Source organism: Nipponia nippon, unplaced genomic scaffold, assembly GCF_047370975.1.
Source record: "Nipponia nippon isolate SJK-2023a ecotype South Korea unplaced genomic scaffold, ASM4737097v1 scaffold_3, whole genome shotgun sequence".
Classification (NCBI taxonomy): domain Eukaryota; kingdom Metazoa; phylum Chordata; class Aves; order Pelecaniformes; family Threskiornithidae; genus Nipponia; species Nipponia nippon.
Window position 1 is genome coordinate 122,424,190 of NW_028262347.1, and position 22,698 is coordinate 122,446,887.

The following is a 22,698-nucleotide window of genomic DNA, read 5'->3' on the forward strand; positions in this document are numbered from 1 at the left end:
AATGAGTTTCTACCCTGAAGGATTATATCACCATAGGAAATTGTACCCCCACACTCACCAGTGAAGGATGATTTGGGAGATTTGACCTGTCCTTGCTTGCAATGTATTCACCCCATATAGAAAAGGTAAATTTCTATCCAAAGCTATATAAATCCCCACAACTAAAATCCATTCCCCAGTACTAAAATTCACTTCTAATTTGTTATTTTAAAGAATAAAACTCATCATCATTAAAGAATTTGATCCCACATTCAAAATGCCTTCTATTTGTGCTCACCCTCCTCTTCCCAATTTAGAAATATAGCGCTGAAGTTCCTCCCACATACATTTGAAATCTTTGCTGCTGTGAATATAACTCCATCAGTGATAATTACTGCAGATACAGAGAATGAGGAGAAAAAAAGAGCCAAATCCCAACACCCTTCAACAGATTTAGTTAGACTAAATCCTAACCAACTTCGTGTTCTCCTGGGTTGTCAGAAATCTCGACAGCATACAGCTTTAGTCCTTGGTTGCTTTTTCCAATATTGTAAATTCTTGTGATATTCGGGCACATTTTATTCACAGTTTTCATCAACTGCCGACAAAAAAATGACACAGAGTTAGGCAATGAAGCATCAAAATAGATCCACTATTAATTATTTCATTCCAAATTGGTTGTGGCAAAAACTCTTCGTTTTCTTTTCTGATTATTTCTTAGTTGTAAAAGCTTTATGTTTAGTTCATGAATTTATGGCTCTGCTATCACACATCGTAATGTTTGTTCAGCTGGAACAAGCTGAATACTGTCTGCTGAAACACCACAGCATAGGTGAGGTTCAAGATCTTTCTTACATGAGATGTATTTGTACTATTATCACAAAATTAAGGACTTGAGGGGGAAGTCCAATAAGAATAAAACCAACAAAAACATTACTACGATACAACCAAACAATTTTCAAAACATTATGCAATGGGGGATTATTATCCACCTTAAAACTTCCTTCTGCACACTCTGTGATTTGCTATAGCTAAGTGACTTGAGATGACCCAGGGCATTAGTGGCACGGCAATGCATACACGTTACAGGTTGCCACAGACACACTCTGACCAGTAAGGAGATTTCTCTCTCCTTTGCCCTATGCAGAAGCAACTTAATTCAAAGCAAACTAAGAGGGAATGATATCATCCATTTAAACACAATTTTCCCAGTGAATCCTGATTACACCTGCCTCCGCTGAGGTAGAAACCGAGCCCACCCTTCTTGATTTACAGTGTGAAATCTCATATGGAATAATCGCTAGTTAAGGCAGTGTTGGTGTGGCCAAAATAATGAGATAAATATAATCTGAATGACTCCATAAACACAGCAGGATATACTCCTTCAGTAAATAACAGATTCCTCAGACTTTGCTTTCCAAATTTCAGCAAAAAATAAGATTAATAATGGATATGCCAACAGACGGACTGAAGACATTCCTATCATCAAAATCTATTCTATTCGTTGTTTCTGCAGATATTGCATGACATAGTCAAAATATAATCAAACAGCCTTAGTGCTTAATAAAGTGCATTGGGAAGGTCATGGTTAAAGGGTGTAGTTCTGTTTAACCCAATGGAGTTACACAGATGTCATGCAGCTAAGGATATCTGGAGTCTGAATTGTCCCACAAACACTTTACTGTGACATTTCAGCTGAATGTTAAAATTTACAAACAAGACTGAAAATGTATGTTATTAATAAGAAGCTATTGCAAATAGCTTTACATGATGAGAATTTTTCTATCTTAATTTTTTTTTCATTGGAAGGCATTAAAGAAAGAAATAAGGACCTCACTGTAAATTGGAACCCTAGAGACTGGTAATTAGACAATCTTTTCATAAACAAGGGTGCACACATTGTTGAAGAAATATTGAAGCATAACAAAACTCTTTGCTCGCAGAGTGTTAATTTAGAAATAATATTGGATGATCGCAACGCTGATGATTTTTAAAATGCAATAGTTAGATGTGTCCGATTCCCATGCCACCATTTAGCAAACCTAAGTGGAAACACAATTCACATTGGGAAGAACATCATTAAAATTCCTCTCATAAAATGCTTCACTTCTATTTATAATCACGTTGCAAAGAGACTGAAAAGAGGCTATTTTTGTGCGTTTGTTCATCTCACATGTTGGTTTTATACATACGAGAAACGATTTCTTTTGCAAATCTAAACTCAGCACTTGCCTGAAAAATACAGTCCGTTATGCTCTTTCAGTGTATTGTCTAGTTTCATATCTACTTTTTTTCACCACTGTCATCATCATGAGTGTGCTGGTATTATGAGTTCCCAGCTATTTCCGTGGAACTCTTTTTAACGTTCTGGGCATGCGTAAGCGGGTATGTCATCATTTGTTGTTTCAGCTGAAACACACATGTGAAGCCAGAGGACGTTGTTTTATATTTTTTAGTGTTTGGTTTAAACAAGTCAATTCCCAGCTTTTTGAGACAGACTGCCTTAAATCTTCATGGTCAAGAGCTACCACATCTGAACCCACTCATAATGAACCAAAAATACTATCAATGGATATGGAGCCATGGACCTCTTACTAGAGCCTCACAGACCAAAACTGATCCAAGGTCTACTGTGTGTGGATTATAGATTTATAGTCTACTGACAAGAGGATGAAATGGATTATTATGGGATCAGATACTGTGTTTTTCTCCAATAGAGATAAATGTGGTTTTTTTTTTTCACTCTGCCAACGAGTACAGATATTGCATTAAAAGAAGGTCTGTTTTAGCAGGCTAAACCCCACTTTCTGTAATGTATAAATAATGCTACTGTCTCAGCTCTGTGTTTACCAATTCCTCTCCTCACACCCTCTTCAAACTACAGGAAAATCCCTCCGGGCTGATGTATTGCTGTATCCATGCAGCTGCCCAAAATGTGAAACCGGGGAGATGAACAGACCTTCTCAGAGCTGTCTCTGAAATCAAGCTCCAGGGCAGAAGCTTTCCTAACATGCCTGGCACTGCAGTGGGCACAGGATACCCAGAGCATTGATTTAGGAAAGCAGTTAAAAGCATGTTAAAAGTTCATTACTAGTGAGAAAAATGTCTAGAACCAAGTTCAAAGTATATTGCAATCAGTGGAAATATTTGTATTGGCCTTCAGTAAACTCCCCATTGCCCCTTTAATTGCAAGCATGTGATTACTTTCTGAGTCGAACAAAGAGCCTTTCCTGAATTGGGGCCTCTGTAGTAGACTTCACCGTGGCTCTTTTATGACACTATGGATGTAGTAATGTAGTTAAATGTTTATATGTAAATACAATACTGAAAATGAACATATTTCATGTTTACTTTTCTCATACCCATTTCCTACAAACGGCACAATAGGTCACCTGAAATGTCACAGTGTTTTCTTTGCGCTTTGTAAAAACTGTCACAGACAATTGATGATAACAGTCAGTCAGGGCTTTATTAACGACCAGCAGGACTGTAAAACACTTCCACGATTACATTCACTAGCAGTTCTTATTTGACAGTTCCCATTTGTTTGTCACTACCAATTATTTACCCTATTAATGCCCTGGAAAAAGACTGAATACAGTCTTTGAAGAAGCCCTGCAAAACTGGTCTCTGAAGGTCCAATTCCTCCATTTTGCAGAAAAGGTGTATTAAATGGAAGTCTAAGTGCTATCTACACCCAGAGGAGGCAAAAGGGTTCTCAGTCATTGCCTTTCAGGTTAGGGCTATTCGTTATCCTCTGTGGAGATCTCCATATTTCTTATTCTGCTGCGGGCCAAACCAGAAGCTACCTCCTCCTTGAGCCTGGAGACTGTCAGACAGAGACTGTCAACCTGCCATTGCATGCAACCTAGGGTGTTTGCTGGGTATCGCTCTAGTCCTCTGCATTTGGTTGCTTTACCCTCAAATAAACCTGTTCAACTGGCAACATACACAGTGCTCTTCAATTTTCTGCATTATCATTACATCGCTTCATAAACACAGCTGGCTATGAAGAGCAACACAAGACCTCAGGGGTACTTGGAGTCTGGTGTGTCTGAAGATATGAATCACATCCAGTTAAATGGATTTCAAAATTAACACCCCTATTTCCTAAGAAAGATATGATCCAGGTTAGCTATTTCAGTCTATTTCAAAGACAAAGTTGTACTCAAAATGTCCATCTCAAACTATTTCTGGGGATATCTATCAATTATTTTAACAGCTTTCTGTACAGCATGAATACATCATGCAAATATTTTGGACTGTGAGACAATCCTGACTTCCACATACAAGATACAGCGAGTGTTCCCATTGACTGAAAGAAGAATCTTGAATGTTCTTTTAAGAGAAAAAATTGGTACTATGAATTTCATCTTCCTAAACAGAGCATTCAGTTAAAATAGCCTGACACTAAGAAAATCCCTCACTCTTAAAAATACTTGACATATTGCCATTAATGTAATGCTTCCGAAACACGGCCCAGGGAACACTCCTCCTCTTTCTTCAGTGTTTATGATAAATAACTTCAAAGAACAGTGTTTTTCTAAGATGGCTGGCAGGGAAACAGCTAACAAAACTGACAAATAACGCACAGTATTTTTTAAAAAAATAAGTTGACTCTGGAGATTGACAACTACTGTTCTACTTTACACTCAAGAAAGAAATTATTAAGTTCTAAGAATAGTTTTGGGGATATAAGACTTATTGCAAACCCAACCCACAATCTTCTTCCTACCAGCAGCAGAACCCAACTAGAATCCAATAAGCTCTAAATAAAATTTGTATTTTGACATACGGAAAACCAGCACTTGGGAGAGCACAGTCAAAGACAGTTCACAAGTGACCAGCTCTCAGCCACAGTCGCAACTTTTCTGTGTCTATGAGAAAAGGGAAAACATTCTATTTTAAAGCTGCATTTTTTTCCCCAAGATATTTCTAACCTGTCCAACCTGTCTTTCTGCAATGAGAATCTAAAATACACTTTATTTTATTGTTTTTGACAGTAATTATGCCAATTGAGTTTCTACTTGTCTAATCTTTGTGCTAAGAAATATAGGCCATGAAATCTCCACCGAAATAAATGTGTGACTCAGTACACAATTGCTCAATAAAAATGAATAGTGATTCATGCAGTATAAATACACTGAAAATTCAGCACACAGCAAATGATTCACACACTTCAAGTCCAAACATATTATCTTTATATTTGAAGAGAAAGAGGGCAGAAATATTTCTTTAGCACAATGCACACCTGTGTCTGTGGTGATATGCAAGATTAAAAACAACAACAACAACAAGGTTGCCTGTTTGAAGTTAGACGAACGAGATTAACGAGTCTGGTAGATTTAAAATTACACTAACAGGATTTTTTTTATTCTTTATTTTATTTTATTTTTTTATTCTAATTATTCAAAACCACTGAAATATGGGAGAATTCTGATGGCTAAGTCAGGGTCAAATCTGAAAGGAGAAACCACTGTAACATTCACCACTCAAATATACATGGGAGAAAAAAGACAGCACTTTATGTGTAAATACTCCCTCTGTCATGTCGTGTCACTGTTTCAGGTCAGATGACGTGCAAATTAAAACTTTGGGATTTTAATAGATTGCTGCTTTTAATAGATTAAAACAGAAAAAAAAAAAGATATTTTAAATCGATTGCAGAGACTGTTTAATATTTTTAACAGGTAGAATTCAGATTCCATAAGAGCTCGAAGACCTGCACCCATCCACCCTCCATGTCCAGGAGGTCACACACCAGCCTCTTTGCCTACCTGCCTCATTTCCTTGTAGTTGTGATGCTTAAAGTCAAGATTGTCTGTGGTTGTCATTTCATTTCTTCTGTGGTAATAATTATTTGGGTCTGAGAAAAGAAATAAAAGAATTTTCATGTGCTTATAAATTTCAAATATAAAGATGCTTAGCCATAACGCATGCAAGGAACGTGGAAATCTGAATTCCACTGTCCTATATGTGTTTAAAACAGGTTTTCAAAAGCAAAACTCAAAGAAACAACAAATTTGAAATCTTTCTAATTACTGCACAAATCAGCTGAGATAGATCCAAACAGAAGCAAGGAGGCAGCAGGCATCGGCTTGCTAGACAGCTACTCTGCACGAACAACTAAACTCCAGCAGAAAAGCAGAAGGGCATCCTAAGGCTACAGAAGAGGGCAAAAGACACTGGAAAGTGATGAGTCAGATGCAAGACAAAAGAGTGGGGGGAAAAAAAAAAAATCACATCAGAGGAAAAAGCCCCAGTAAATGTTTTCTATTTGATTAATTTGCTATTACAAGGAATTATCCTTTAGTTTTCTTGATGAGTATTTCCAGAACCTACGCACTGCTTGCAAAACACAGAAAGGATCTACTGTGTGTATTAAAGATTCCTGATTATTCTCCTAAACATTTTTTGTGGAAGACAGAGGTCTTTGTTACTTTAAAATTAGCATATTAATTTCTATATGGATATAATTTATGGTTTGTGTGTTTTGAAGTATCAAAGGAGAATATGTGGATAGAAGAAAACCCTTTGTTTCCTTGATTTTCCAGGACATTCACCTGGAAAAAAAACAGGCCAAGACTGTTAGAGCTCAGCTTTATATTTCCTGATATATGTGCTCCTAGCCTAAACTATTATGATTTATTTTTAAAGATAAACAAGTTTATTTGGAAAACATTGGACACATTCCTTAATTTGCCATATCTGGGATGTCTGGAGCTTTGAGTAATCGTTTGCCAAACCACTAGCTGCCAGGCTGTTATGAAAAATTGTTTCCCTTCACACAAAATCATCTTCATTTGGTTTAAAATTATTGGAAAAAAAGCCAAGTATGAAAGCCTAAATATCATCCTGTCTTATTGCGACACAGTCAAAAGACAGTCTCTAGAGAAGAAAAATTATTTTTTTAAACAGTATCACCTATCAGTTGTGGGTTTTTTGGGGGAAAAAAAGCATAATTATTAGTAGGAAGAATACATAGATACTATCCTGCAACAGCAAACACTTAATGAAATTATGGAAAACTCAAAACACTTCAAAATACCTTATAACTTCACATTTTTAAGCTTCATACTTCTGACATTAAAACCTCTAAATTCTCAAATTTGTTATTCCATAAAATTCTAAAAGTATTTGGGTTTTTTTCTTATGTGGAAGGAAAGCAAATTTTGAGTTATTTAAGTTATTTATTAAATGCAACATGCAAGTTCCATTAAGCTTCCCTGTAACATTACCCATGTTCTCTACCACTTCTTTACTCTTCATTCACATGCATGTCTCCACTTCCATTCCCTAATCTACAGCACAAATAGTGGAAGGTCAGTTGAATGCTGACTCTACAAATATGACTGAAAAATGTCAACAAACCATCTTGCCTCAACAAAATCTGGTTGTTCAATGCAGTCTCTCCTTTCCAGTGAGAACTTATTCTATAACAAGACCACCTGGAAATGGATTTGAAATAGAGCCTAAGCAAGTGAAGAAACAAGATTTCTTTGCTTATTAAAAAAAAAAAAGTTTTGAAGAATCCAAAGGGTTAAGTTTCACATAATTCACCTGCATTTTTAGGTCTTTCCAACCTAACTGCAGGCTAAATTGATGCAAGTCCACTGACAGCAATGATGCTGCCCTAACCCTGCAGATGACTCTGGAATGCCAAACCCTTAAAGGTCAACCCATGTTAATTCATAGAAATTATTCATTGATTTATTGATGACTCAGAAATGGAAATCATAAAAAACCACTTCTTCTAGAAAGAGTTGACGTGTTTAATGCCACACAGAATATCTTCACTATTGCAAAAATATCCCTCTGTTGTAAAAATATAAAAAACAAACATCACAAAGCTGCCAGGATGTTGAACGCTTTCTCTATCACCACAAGCCAAAATATACAGCAAATGATAATATTTTTTCCTAATACTTTAATCCCATTCCTTTCAAAGTCTGGCACTTTTTCCATACATCAAACATTAATATCATGGGAATGACTGTGAATGCTGTAGAGCTGGTGGAAACTTGAAAAAATTGTACAGTGAGAATGATTGTATCTCTGGTCCTTCCTCAAAAACAGTGCACAATTTGACAGCTCCCTAGAGAATTAACACGCATATTTTGCCAGGCTCTACTGTGAGTCCACTTGGATCACCGGATTTCTGCTGCAGCAGGAATACAGATTAGAAAATTAAAAGCTAAAATGTAGAAAAGCATACAAGTCTTGTGCACAGCTGGTTAGGTCCACTTTGGCAAAAATTATTTTCTTTAATAAAACAGAGAATAAGAGACTAAGAAACTCAAACCACAGAAGAATTAGAATTGAAATACACTCATTTATTCATGGCACTACCTCAGACAGTCTCTCTTTCTTCCAAGGAGAAAAGATCCTGCAAACATACGGCAGTCTTATTTATACAGAGGACTACATTAGTTTTTTCTACCACTAATCTATCTTTATATTACCAGTAATGTTAATTAAGTTTGTTACCTTCATACTTCTATTCTTTGTAAAGATGGACAAGTGACTAGGAAGCTCCAAAATGCCCAACTACTTTCCAGCACGAGAGCTCTGGGGACTGCCCATAAAAAGCACCAGAGAGGACCGATTGCTCAGCAGTTTGACATATAGAAGGGATTTTCTGTTATATTACAGCTCTACACAGCACCTCAAGCAACGGAGTCCAATGTTTCCAGTGGTTTTCCAGTTATTATGCTACCAACAATGTGTGTTGGTCTTTTTTTCCTCCTTTAGTTTTCAGTGTTCTTTTAACTGGCACTGGAAAGGTATGAAGTGAGCTTTGCAATGACTTGAAGATGAAATCAACACTCAGAAAACAGTGTTATCAAAATGCTCTCATTTAGTGAGTAAAACTTGCATCCATTCCCAACACGATTTGTACAGATGCTTCATTCTCACAGAAGCCCTACAGTGAGTTGTATGGTATCATACTGATGGAGCTTGCAAAGTCAGAAGTGGTGCTCATACGGTGCTCCGCATGGACAAGATAATGAAGTCAATCCAAGTGATTTAGATTAGTTTTTAATAAAAAGAATATTCTAGTCTAAATCCTTTAGACTGCCTTAAAAACCTCAACATGCCAGTTTGCAAATGACTGATTTTTTTTCATTTCCGTGTAATATAAGTGAATTTGACTTGTCTTCACAAAATTGAACATGTCGCAGACAGCACACATGTAATCCTGAAAAAATCTGCTGGCAGACATATCAGATGATTGTAAGTTTTTTTCCACATGATCTATTTCATGACAGTCGTGAGCATTAGCATCACACATTAAATCAGCAATGAAATTATATTCTTTGACTATAGATGGCTTCTTTTCTATATATGTTGATGTATAGTCAAATATCAAATAACTAATTCCAGTTAAGCATAATGAATGATAATAACGGGTAAGAGAAAACCCAAACTCCTAACCTGTAGTAGTTGCTTCTTGAAGCTTTTCTACCAACATTTGATCTTTCTAATGATTTCCTACAGTTTGATTCAATAATAATGGTAATTCTGAGGATTGTTAATACTTCTTCAGAATAGTAAACACTTCATTTCACAAATAAAATAGGAAAGAAAACCTTTTAATGACACCCACTGCATTTCTGGAGGATGTTACACATTTGTCTTGATGAGTATGGAGAAACATAATACATTGGCCTTTCCCAGGAGAACTATTGAATTTGGTCTCATTTTTATTCAGTCTTTGCTCAGGCAAATTCCCAAAAAAGTTTTAAATTGCCCAAGATTAAGTTTTAGCTTTGCAATGATAAAAGCAGAACACAAGGACAGACTGTCACTCCAAGCAAAAATTTACTCTTACAAGTAGTTCACTGAATTTAGTACTGCTGTATACACCATCACTTATAACCAAAGACAGTTGTAGAAAGTTACAGTTTTATACAAAATGAGCCCACTACAAGGCTTAACCACGTAGACTAGCAAGAAGAGCCAAGGAATGAAAATAGGACTGAAGGATGCATCCACTGCAAAACACAGTACTCCATTACAGAGTAGTTCATCTTTTATCTTGGGTTGAAAGTGATGGCATAATCATGATACCAATGATAGTTTTCTATATAAGAATTATTAAAAATTAAATTTAATCACAAAATTTATTCCATTAAAATAATTGCCTATTGCCTTGAATACTCTACAGTATAAATAAATGCATGAAGAGCTCAGCTAATTTTCTCTCTCCTATCTCTGGGTACTTTTGATCATATGCATTTTCTTTTTGATTTTCCTTAGGTTTGAGAAAGAACAGGCAAAGAAAGTACATCCATCCCTCTGAGGCAACTGCAAAAGATTGTGCGTGTCAGTCTACATCTATGTAAATACTAACATTTTTGGAAACTGGAGAGGGAATTAAATGCTGGTGCTTTTGTCCTCTTTTTCCCCAGTGAGAAATGGCAGCACTGATTCTCTGCTACATGTAGGATTTTCTGGCACCTTCCTCCACAGCTAAATGTTTTTCCCTTGGTGAAACAGCAAATCACTTCTGTTGCCTGAAAGATGGTACTGACACAGTTGGATAACGCAGCTTTTTTTTATAAAGCTACTGCAATAGTCTAGAAAAGGTTGTTTGTCAAAACTAGCCTACAATACCCCAAAAATGTATGTTATGAATAATATATAAGCATGTCACTGATAAAAATTACAATCATCTTATATAATGCCCATTAGATAGTCGGTAACTTCTCTGTTCCAATTATCTAAATAGTGTTGTCTTACAATTTGTCCATCTTTTAGTGCACCTAGCATATGCAGCAGGTTTTATTATCAGAGCCCTACCCACAGAAATGGGTCCTAGCTGTTTTTAACCATTTCCATCACATTCTGCCAGTGCTAACAAGCTTTCCTAGAATATTAATATCTCATTCAGGTTTCTTCTTTACCTGGTATTCCTTTCTTACCCTCCCTTGTGAGCCTACGTGATGGAAAGCTGATATAGAGTACAGACTGAATGTAAATTGCTTAATTTATTCAGGGATTAAAAAAGACATGAAACCTAACATTACAAGTTTAAAAGACATGAAAAGAAATTCACAGTCATGAAAAATGACTTACTTCCCTTCAGCTCCCCTTTTTTTCTTGGGGTATTTCCCTACGCCCCATCTGCCCGCGCATTGCCATTGCCTCAGGAGGACACAGTGCGTGGGAGCTCTAAAACGCAACCAAACTGCTCCTCCTGACAACTTGATTTCTTGTATGTTCACACTCAGGGTGCAAATATAATCAAAACCACACCAGGTATTCAAGGAAACTGAGCATCACATAACTTCTTTCATGGGTCTTTAAGCTTTGGAATGGATAGAAGTGTATGAACTGACAGAGCTCCGCCTCCTGATTTTGATGAATTTAGGAGACTTGCTCAGTTTTATGGAGGAAACCTCTGTCAGAAAATAACCCTTGATTTCTAGTCACACAGTCAATACAGTGTATTAGAGCAGCGTTATCAAAGATGCTGGACCCACGGCCAAACCAGCCGGTTATCTAACTTGGAAGGAATAAGATGACACCAACAAAGGGTGAGGAATCCAGTTACAGGGAACTGCAAAAATAAGTCACGTCCCACAGGAAGAAAACGTGCATGGAAAGGCCTCTGCAACCTGGGGAACAGCTTTGTTTTGAGCGCCTTGCGTGCCATGAATAAAATGAGCGAGAAGAAAGAAACGTCAGTTCTTTCTGAGCTAAAAAGATGGGTCAGCAGCTTATCAAAACCTATTAGTTCTTTCAGTCCAATTATATTTTGAATAAACATACCCCATTCCCATTGTGTTTCTCAATGAATGATTCTAGTATTTTCCTTCAAGAATAAACTGAATCAGCCACTGCAGGCAATTAACTCAATAAATAACTACCATGAAGAAGCACTGATGCTGTTTCTATGCCCATCCAAGACCCGCAACAAGCAGCAACAGCACTCATTGCAACAGTGGTGGAAGCGCAGATATGTTCTTACCTCCGTAACACCTCCACCCACTGATACAGCCCCCTGACGCTTTAGGATGACAAATGCTAACACTGCAAAACAGCATCTGGCCCTGTATGGGTGTATACCTAATAAAAATCTGGTGTACATAATAAAAAATCACCTTTCCAAATATCGACATTTTTGCTCTTTCCTCTTTAAGTACCGGTTTACAGAACTGAAAAGGATTGTGAGAAATTCCCTACAAATCGTTCTCCAAAATGGCTTGAGTGTCATCTCTGTTACTCCCTGGAGACCTCCATGTGTGTCCTGCATGCCAGTAAAGGCACGGTGCTGACAAAGGCTAGACTTTTCCTTCAGCCTCACACCCTGTGTTATAGAGTGGATCCTCTGCAAACCTGCATAGGAATTTGGATTAGATCACTGCTCTTCGACAGCCCTTTCAAGAGCTGAGGGGAAATACTGGCTCTGGAATTGCCCCTCCAGGGTAAAAGGTACAGCGGGAAACAAGCAACCCACAGAGCTGGAGTCTTCTAAACCCATAGCTGAAATAAATGAGAATCCTACTGAAACCATGAATATTCAGTTACAACAGGACATCCCTGGTCATTGCCATTCCAGTCCAGGATGCATTTGTTACCCCCAGAAAAGCAGTTGTCTAAGTGCTGCTAACTTTCACTGCTTCATGGTAATACACCTACAGATGTTGTTTTATGACAATACTTGCCCCATACTTCTCTTTGTCAGAGAATTACCCCTTCTGTGCCCCAGATTGTTTTTTTCCATGAGTATTTAAACATCTAAAGGACAAAAATCAAGCTACCTCTGCTTGCAATGTGAAGACCCTACATCAACAGTGGAATTGTAGGCAGCAAGTCTCTGAACAGCAGCAGGAGCAGTTAAAGCAGTAACAATAGGCCCTGGAAAGGCAGTTCTCTTTCTGGCTCTAGTATTTCTGAAAATACTATTCATAGTCCCCTGCAAAAAAAAGAGAGAGCTATCCCCAAGGTGCCAGAATTTAAGATCAAAGAGAAAAAAAAAGCAGTTGTAAGATGTGGAATGAGTAATAGGCAACTTAGGAAAGGTTCGAACAAATAGTTTTTCAAATATTTATATATATATACACACATATGAAGACACAAATCCACCATGACACTATTTTCAATGTGCTTAACAGAAATATGGCTTTGCCATAATTTGCCGTATAGAATGCTTTTTTTTAAGTGGTCTTGTATAAGGTTTCACTTTGTATACATTGTTTAGCAAAAACCTTAATTGTATTTAGCACTCATATGATAAGAGAAACAGCTAACACCTGAAGCTTGTGCTAAACATCAGGTCGTGCCTTTTCCACAGTCTTTACCAAGGACAGGACCATTTACCTTCACCTGAGATTTACCAGGGATCATACGGGATTTGATAACACTGTAAATTTGCTAGAAATTCTTTACATCCCCAACTCCCCTCCCTCCCCCCTACAAGATAAGCATTAGTTCAGTCACAGTATTTGCCTGCAAATTAATTCAGGGAAGTCCTACGGCCTGTACAATGAAATAAAAAAAGATTAAAAAATCAGACTACATAATTTTAATGGTTCTTTCTTACCTTAGAAGCTTAAGACATCTACAAGTGACTGTCCCGATATAAATCCTATTGCCTCCCTAGTACATGTGCACTCAGTAAGATTAATTGCACTGCACTTCAGCCCAAACAACAGAGAAAATCTTGTTAGATCATCCATGCAATCTTGTTTTACTAATAAAGCCACTTATAGGTACTATGTGGTTGCATTTGAAGAGTTATCCTGATACTGTCCATGTATCTCGACAGATATTTTTGTTTCTTTTTGTGTATCTCTACTCACTAAAGACAGGTATTATATCAAAAGCAAAGATGTCCAAAGGAAATAAAATTTCTGAGTCTAGGCACAGGCAGCCATGTCAACATGAATTGAGAAAGACTCTTACCTGGCAAAGGACACCCTAAGATTTCCAGTCTCATACAGATGCTACCTTCTTCGAACCAGGACCGAGGATTTATACGGATATAACGTGCAACCAGAGGCACCGGCAACATATTGAGAACTGGGATCTCTTTCTCACTGTTTCCTTCAAAAATCTATGCAGGCCGAACATAGGAAAATGGCAAGATCAGTTCTTCAAAAAGTCTTTTAGTACTTTTGGTAATAGAAACAAATAAAGTCACCTGGTGCAGCCCCAGGTTGATGGTGGTTCAGGCCAGAACTGCTCTTCAAAGAGCACAATCCCCCCATGCCCTTCAGAGAGGGGCAAAGGAGCCAGAGCTCCACACCTTCTCTCTGGCAACAGGCACCTCATGGGCACGAGGTCCTCAGGGATCAGCAGACTGATGCTAACCCTTGCACGGGCCATGCAACAAGAAACATATCTCATCATAGGCAAGACCACTGCCAGGGTGGCATTCACATCTGTAGGCAGACACATGCAGATTTGCCACATAGGATATTCTGGGTCCCTCTCTGTATTATGTGATTTGTACTTAAAATTAATGGGATCACTGAGAGATGTTGCCTTGTAGTCTTACACTGACTAATCTGGCAAATGAAAACTCCATGTGGACAGCCCTTACTTTCCCACCTCTACTCTTCTTCATAAAACATCTGTTTCGTGATACTCACCACGTCTCCAGACTCATTTCTGACAGCAGTCCATGCATGACTGTCATTGCTCACCAATACTCTGTAAGAGGTCACCCAGTTACTCCTTGAAAAAGACAAAGAGTATCTAAGTTATTTTTTCATCATTTAGAATGACTGCAAATTGTGTTTAATGTAATAAAGCTTGTAAGACTGCTAGCAATGGAAATCCCACTTGGCAAAGTCACATCAACACTTGGCGGAAAAAGTGACATGAATATCTAAATTCAATAGATAATTAAAAAACCTTAGCACGTAGAAGCAAAAAACCAAGATAATATTCTGGGATTTTAGGAGGTGAGGGATTACTGCTCTCCTTTCCTTTTATATGCAGAGTTCAGGATAAACGGCTTATCTAGAACAGACACATCCAGTGTTCAAAAGTCTTACCTTGTCAGCTACAGGACATTTATTATTTCTGCTGTTATTATCAGAGAGGATGGAAAAAAGTAATAAATCCTCTAGGATGAAGAGCCTGTGAATTTCAGCCAGCAAAATTTCCATTTCTTCCAATACAAGAATGACTGGACCCTGCAGTCATTCTTGTATTTATTAGCAATAGATAGGAAAAAAGAGACCATTCTGTCTCTGCACAGCAGAGTCCAATTGATCACAGTACTAGTGCGCTACTACAATATCGAGATCAATCTTCAGTAGCCTGATCTTTCTAGTGGCCTGTTATCTGATTTATGGCAAAATCCCCTTTAATCTAAAAAAGCAAAATCTTCATTTGTACTTGAATTATGCCTTCTCTGTATTTAGCTAAAGAAGAGTATGAGGAGAAATAAAATACTGCTTCCTATATTCTGAGTGGAGTTAAAGCCATGTAGCCTTTACAGCATCTGGGCATTCCCCATGGTAATGTGTATACGGCTATGGAGAGGGTAGTGCCCTGACTCTCCTGTCATATCTGTTGGTCTGAAAGGGCAGCAGTAATTTATTTTTTTCCCTAACACCTTCCTGGCAGTGACTGGGAGGAGAGTTGTGGCTCGGAGGTATCTTTGTACTGTAAAGTCAGTCCAGGATGATTAAATTATATTTTCACTTATATAAACTGATTGTGCGTAACCAACAGTCCTCTAGAGCAGTCATACTTGAACACGGGTTCTTAGCTAAATTCCACAGTCAGATTTCTGGGACTGAAACCAAAGGAAAGATCTTGGGATTAGAAAGAAGAATAGGGGCGATTTGGGAAGTTATGGGAGAAGCATCAGAGCATATGGATCGGAGATAAGGGAATACCTGGAAGGACAGACACACCTAAGAAAAGCTTCCCCTTGTACTGCATCCATACAAGTATAACTTTGTTTGCTTTTCTTTCTTTTAAAATCAACAAATAATATGAGCAAACTACCTATGAACACACACCTTGACTTCACTGTGTTTACATTTAAAGGGACAAACTAGCCTTTATATATTCACTATAAGAGAGTCAGGCTTCTAGTGAAGACCAAAAAAGAGGCAGGGGTGGAACAAGAGCAAATTCATCAGCCACAAGATCAGCACAAATTCACTCAGCTTCTTCTTTCACAAAATAGTGAAAGATATTCAATGCCTAAGTCAATGCACGGCAGCAGAAAATGTATAACTTTAGGTTTCCATCTGCTATTCCATTTTCTGAGTAACAGCGGTCCCACTGACACAAAAGATTCAAACTGATGTCCAGGCTTACAGTGATGCCTAAAACCAAAGATCGGATAAGCGTTTAGTGGGATTTTGAAAAGCACTTCTGTATGTAGTATACTAATACCCCCAAAAGTCAAAGGTGAGATATCATGGGATTTTGAAAAAAACCCACTGAACAAACCCAGCTCTGTTTTACACGCTAAACTAGTCTTTTGCAAATCTTTCACCAGTCGTCTTCAATGAATAGATATTGCCATTCATGTTACTTGAAATGGAAAAATCTTGACTATTGCCAAGCAGACTGAACTTTTTATTATTGCATTGAAAAGATGAATATATCTATCACCTGTAACGAACACACTACCTCAACATTGGTTAAACAACTAAGAAGTTAGCAGCCTTCTGAAAATACAAATTGTCTGCCTGTCAGCGGAAGATCTCCTGGGGTAGGGGATTTGCCGGAGATCTGTGAAGTGCCATGCTGGCATCTCAAGACTTCGTGGCTGTAAAATGATATATGACAAAACAGACAGTGACTTCAGGACATTACAAGAGTTAGTAGAATTTTTTTATAAAGAACTTCACTTTCTTCCCTCAACTTCTGCAATAACCTGGCAGTTGCACCAGAAAATTTCACTGCGACCACAAGTTGAAGGAACACAGATTTACATCTAGCAAAGACTGAAATTAGGAATCTGGGCAACATCAAAACTCCAGGAAGAGGAAAAATAACTTTTTCCCAATGAAAAAGAAACCAAGTTTGAGAGCAAAACTCATGGGTTTGAATGGGGGAGGTGGTGGTAGTGTACCTCTTCAGTGCACATAAAATGGTGGTGTGGGGATTTTTGGTGTTTTTTATTTTCTTTTTTTCTTTTTTTTAATATTCTTGGACATTTTTCAAAATCAGGGTAAATGACCAAAAGAGGCAATGTTACAAACTGAAAAGACAGCAATACTTCTGGAGTATTACAAAACTTTTTTACTTCAACTGCACAAATAAGATTAGGAGAAGAAACACAATGCATCCATATTCATTACTCTACACCTGAAAGAAAATTTTCAAAGAGAATATCACAACCACATGAAAACAAGATAACAGTGGATATTGTGAATAATTGAGAACTTTGTAAGAAAATCATGGTATATACACAAAGTTTTTAAAAGAACCGGCTCATTTTACTGGCATGAGAAGAGGTTGCTGTTACACTAATATTTCCCAGCTAGGACTTTTATTTACCATATTTTAATATTCTCACTCCCTAGAGTTACAAGGGTTCAAACTTCTCCCAAAAGAAAATGTATACTAATCAGCCGTACACATATTCCATCTTGAGTGACAACAAGTAACATGTTTTTCAGAGGCAGTCTGCCAATTAAAATACGAATGATTCTACGTCCAGTCTTGTGCATTTGCTGCACAGAAGGACTACAGAGGGTCATGGGAGGAGATAAATCAGAATAATATATTAGGTCACACACTACGCCTTATTAACTGTGCTTGCCTGTAAGGAATAAGCATCCACTTTGCATTTGTGGAGATGCAGAATAAAAACATCACAGGTGACCAGATCCTTCTCCCACTGGCACTAAATGCAAAACCACCTCTAGGGGCTTAAATTCTTCTCCCTTTTTTCCAACATCCTAAGAAAAACAGTTTCTGTCAATATTAAGAAGGCTGCTGTAAAGTCAGATTCCCCTCAGAAATGGCACCTTCTGCCTTGATATCACATTCCCCGTCGTGGGGAAGGGGAATGCTGCATGCATTCCTGCGTTCAGAGTATCTGGAAAACTAGCAGAAGCTAATGCACAGCACTTCTGACCAGGCAGCTAAGTATCTTCAAATCCCAGGTATTTCTACAGATACAGACCAGCAGAAGAGCATTCACATACTAAACCCGCAGATTTTCTACACATGTGCAGCACAGGAGGTCTGATGCTTCTAGGAAGCAGATGGATGTGTTGCACATGCTCGAATCAACAGCTAGTCTGTTTACAGTAAGCACAGTGCTTCCTGGAATTGCAGAGTTTAATACATACATGGTGCTCAGTTTATTCATGTAGACACAGAAATCTAAAGCTTTGAGGGAAATCCATCACAGAAACGTGACAGCTAAAGCAAAGTCTTGTGCTAGAAGTACTGGGGGATGTCATCTGCTTTGTGTTGTTACCTGATGACAGGAAGATCCATCTCATTGGGTTGGGGATTTGCAGACACAAATTTCTGCAGCACGTCACATCAAATCTTTTCGGGGCCCATCAGCACTGAACAATAAAGCTATCTAAGGAAAGCTGAAAGAAAGCGATAGAGCTTTACAGTACTTAGGATGTCCCTACTGTTGTTTTAGGGAAGCTCTTCTGAATTCACTCTATAAAATCTCCCTGGACCTACAATTATATTCCTCAGATATTTGTTGGTTTTATAGGATCAAGGAGACATAATTCAGGGAAAGTCCTATGCCAGCATTCAGAAAAGAGTGTGTTAATTATCGAGCCCTTTCTTGGCAGGAAGCAAGGCAACACAGAAGTTATTGCGTGACAGCATCTTCAAAAGTATTCGAGGTTACCTCCAGTTCATCGTGCTCTAGCACAAAGTGCCACTTACATGGCTGCCTCACAAATTTCATCAATGCTAGAAAAGGATCACAAGATAGAGATTTGACAGGAATCATTTGGATTCAGGTGCTTCCCATTAATAATCTTTTTTAAATTTTATGCCAGCCTTATCTCTTCAGGGGAAACCTATCTGAAAAATCTCGGTATCTACAGACAACATTAATCAGTTCATTTCACAGAAAGTAAATGCGAAAATCAAAATATGATTCAAATTCACTTAATGTGGTGGATTTTTTTTATTATTATTAATTAATTGTTTTTCACCTGTAAGGCATTAGCTTTAGGCAAGGCTTATTTGAACATCTTCGATTTTAAATTCAGTTTCTAGTGATGCATGGAAATGCCCAGCTTGTCCATTTTCACCCAAGAAAAGACAAGCTGAAGGATTAAGTGACTTTCCCAGGAACAGAGAGGAAACCTGAATCATAGCGGAGAATTAAAAGCAGATCTCCTGCAGCTGTGGCAGGCTCCTGTCCAGAGGATCAGCTTTTCCTTATCTAACCACATCATCAGGCTACTGAGCATAGGGAAAGGCATCATGACAGCACCAGAACAACCAAACATCTTTCTGCCTTGCCTTCCCCGATATAGTTTTCTTACTTTTCTTTAGACGCATAGATGAATCCCAACTCAGCACAACACACAGCAAGTGCTAAATGAGAAGCAGTGGAGAGATGCCAGGCATTTGGCTGCCCAGCCTTCAGCAGGCGAGTACATCAGCTGAGACTTCTGACTACTTGGATACGGTTTTATTTTGTTTGAACAGCATCTGCTGCATGTAATATTTTAAGGCCAAGCTTCTCAATTATGGAAAGCTGAATAAGCAACAAGTGAAATAAATCTGAGACTCTTACACTAGTCTTTAAGGATGCTTTTTCACATCACTAAAACCACACATCATTTGACATAAATGAGGAAGGTTGGCAGGTGCCAGTCAGCAGAAGCTCAAGCCCACAGTAGCAGAGATGCTGGGGATGAGACTAGCAAACACTGGCAGAGTTCACGTTAGCATCATCTACAACGGACCTGGCTCCAGTTGACCATATTCTTCTTCTTCTGTCATGGTAATCTGACTTATCTGCATTACAAAACCCTAAAATTAATAGAAAACAGAACCAGACAGGCACACAGATGTGTATCCTCCAGTAATATATTGACAAGCCAAAATACTTGAAATGGCAGAATCTCTGTACCAAAAAAAATGCTAGGCAAACCTTAGATTAAACTGTACTCATGCAACAGAATCAGCATGCTGGCAATTAAGTGGCTTTCTGCTTGAAAAAGTAATTTATAGTCTCATGCAATTAAATGTAAAACCATTAATATTAATATTCTATAATAATATTTATGCTGCTAAAATTTTACATCACCCACTGCCCAACAGTTTCAAAAACAAGCCAAGTAAAAAAAAAAAAAATGCTCAGGCTAACAACAGGTAGCCCAGCAAGTTTTACAACCTAATTAAAATAAATATGATTTATGAGCTGGAGCTTGACTAGCAAGCAAGGGTATTTTTTTTAATAATTGAAATCTTTGAATGTTTAATTTTTAAAATTGCTTCTAGCTGACTTAAATGAATATAATGCTTTGAAATCTGGCTCTTCAGAGGCCCTATGAAGAAAAGCTCAGGGCCAGAATTTCACTTGCTCAGAATGAATTAAGCACAGATTTTTCAAAGCTCTCTTCTCGGTGAGGAGGAGTTGGGGTTGCAAATGCATTTCCCACTCAACAGCTACCACTTACAGCCAGGCTTTACAAGATTTTAATCCCTGACTTTTGGACCTTTCTAGAAAAGCCAGTGCCAGCTGCGGGTGTTTCCTTTTGCTGTTGGACATTCAGACAGTGACACCTGAAGGTGCCAGGCCTCGTGTTTGGGGTCAAAGACATCCTCTGCCCCCAAGATTTTATGGTCTTAACACCTGTCATTTCAGGCCACTTTGCAAAGAGGCCTGCCTGTGTTTGAAATTCTTCCTACACCAGACTTTCCCCTTTCATATCTTCTATTTCTGCTAAACACAACCAAGCTGTGATTCTTTTTCTTCTAAACCTCCTTTTGTGACATTTTTAATTTTCCGTTCTTGTTTGTGCCTATCACATCTTTGCAAATCTGTCACGTATTTGAGGAGAAAAATCTGAATTATATAGGCACCGCCTCACTATGCCTTTTTGTCTCCTTGCCATGAATATTAAAGTAATGGAAAATGAAAAGCTCTGGCAGTAACCAGCAAATACTGCCATTTGTGTGCACAGCTGTGAGCATATTTAAGGTAATGCTGAAGGGGCTCACACCTACCAAGTGCACACAAAGATGTGGCCAAGCGCTTCTCAGCGCATGCAGAAGGGATGCCGAGTCGGGAAGGCTGCGCATGCAGAAGGGATGCCGAGTCGGGAAGGCTGCGAAGGGCACGGGCAGAGGGGAGAGGAGCAGCTGCCCGATGTCCCCTAGGTAACCCCCCCCCCACAATCCTTCTCATTGCAACGAGTCGTAATGCACACGCAAAACAAATCAAGGCTGTGATTAATATGTGTGAGTAATCTGTTGCAACAGATGCCTGTATTCATTTGATGTATCCTTTTCCTAAAGGCTTCAGCTCATTTGATTGCAAACTGCCCATTGCAGTCCCTTCCACAGAGGTTAAAAAGATTTCCTTCCTCTTCTGAACATCCCCAGTGAGCCTCACTGTGCAAAGTAGGTTCTCTCCACACACCACCACCCTTTCCCAGTACAAAGGAGTGGTTAACCAGACAGGAGCCCTCCTCATGGGGATGGCAGCGACCTGCTCCCTCCCAGCACTGCACGGTGGGTCACCATGTCTTCAGCAAGAGAGCTGTAACCAGAGCAAGAGCACTGTGACAAATCATACCCGCAACAGAATATCATCAGCTTTGACATTTTTGTCAAACAAACTTGTGAAAGTGTAAATACGTTTCTGGGTGTGCTGTCAGAACTGCACCTACATGGGATCATTGGAGCTGGTCACAAACCCAGCTCCCCGGTGCTGGGAGCTGATGGTGAGTGTTCATCGGCAGCGATGAACGCTGTACCAAAATCCTGTGTAGGGCACAAGAATCGAGGTACAATATTAACATGGAACAGGAATTAAAGTTGAGTAAAAAGATGGAGAGCACTCGATGCTGAAGCTGCCAAAGGCTGACTCTTAGTGCTGCAACAACTGAAAGACCGTGAGATGGCTCCACCAAGCCAGAGTTAACAGAAAATATAAATTATTAAGAAAACCAATCATAAACACTACTATATTACATAACTAGTGACATTAATATATCAAGGGAGATTTTTCTACACTGAATTCAGGTTGTTTTATAACTCCCATCAATATACTTGATAAGATGGCAGTGTATTTGGAACAATTCACTCTATGAGAGTCTGACTTTGGGGAAGTTGTAATAATCTCTGCGCTCCTGTCACCCAGTCAGGGCAAATAACTGTTTGCGCTGATTTAATGCACCGTAACAATTCAAGTCAGTACACAGCAGCTGCTTATTTTATTACATGATTTGGATAAAACATCGAGACATTTTCATTGGATTTGCTGAAGTTTCATCAGGGTGTGTTTTCACAGCCTCTGCATGGGAATAGGAGGTACTGCTTTGAAAGTCAAAGCCGCGTATGTCTGTTGTCCTTGTGAGCTGGACAGGATTTCGCGTTTATTCTACTATGCTTTCAAAAGCAGCATTGCACTGTTGTTTTATTTTGTCCCTTCTTCTGTTTTCTTAGGTAACTGTAGAAATGACTCAGATACCTTTGAGTAACAACTATACAGTCCCAAATGCTAATGCTGTTACACTGAAAGGATTATCACTGCTCCTTATACTCTGATTATTGGAATACTGAAGATGCTGA

General features: G+C 38.5%; 1 protein-coding gene across 1 annotated transcript in view; it reads right to left on the reverse strand.

The window, feature by feature from the left end:
* Positions 1–22,698, reverse strand: part of CPXM2 (carboxypeptidase X, M14 family member 2) — a 78,940-nt gene that overhangs the window by 16,725 nt on the left and 39,517 nt on the right. The window contains exons 4-7 of the mRNA XM_009475751.2: positions 14,580–14,664; positions 13,891–14,041; positions 5,757–5,845; positions 454–577 (exon numbers count right to left, since the gene is read on the reverse strand). Coding sequence (XP_009474026.1) covers positions 454–577; positions 5,757–5,845; positions 13,891–14,041; positions 14,580–14,664 — 449 coding nt within the window. The remainder of the gene's footprint in view (positions 1–453; positions 578–5,756; positions 5,846–13,890; positions 14,042–14,579; positions 14,665–22,698) is intronic.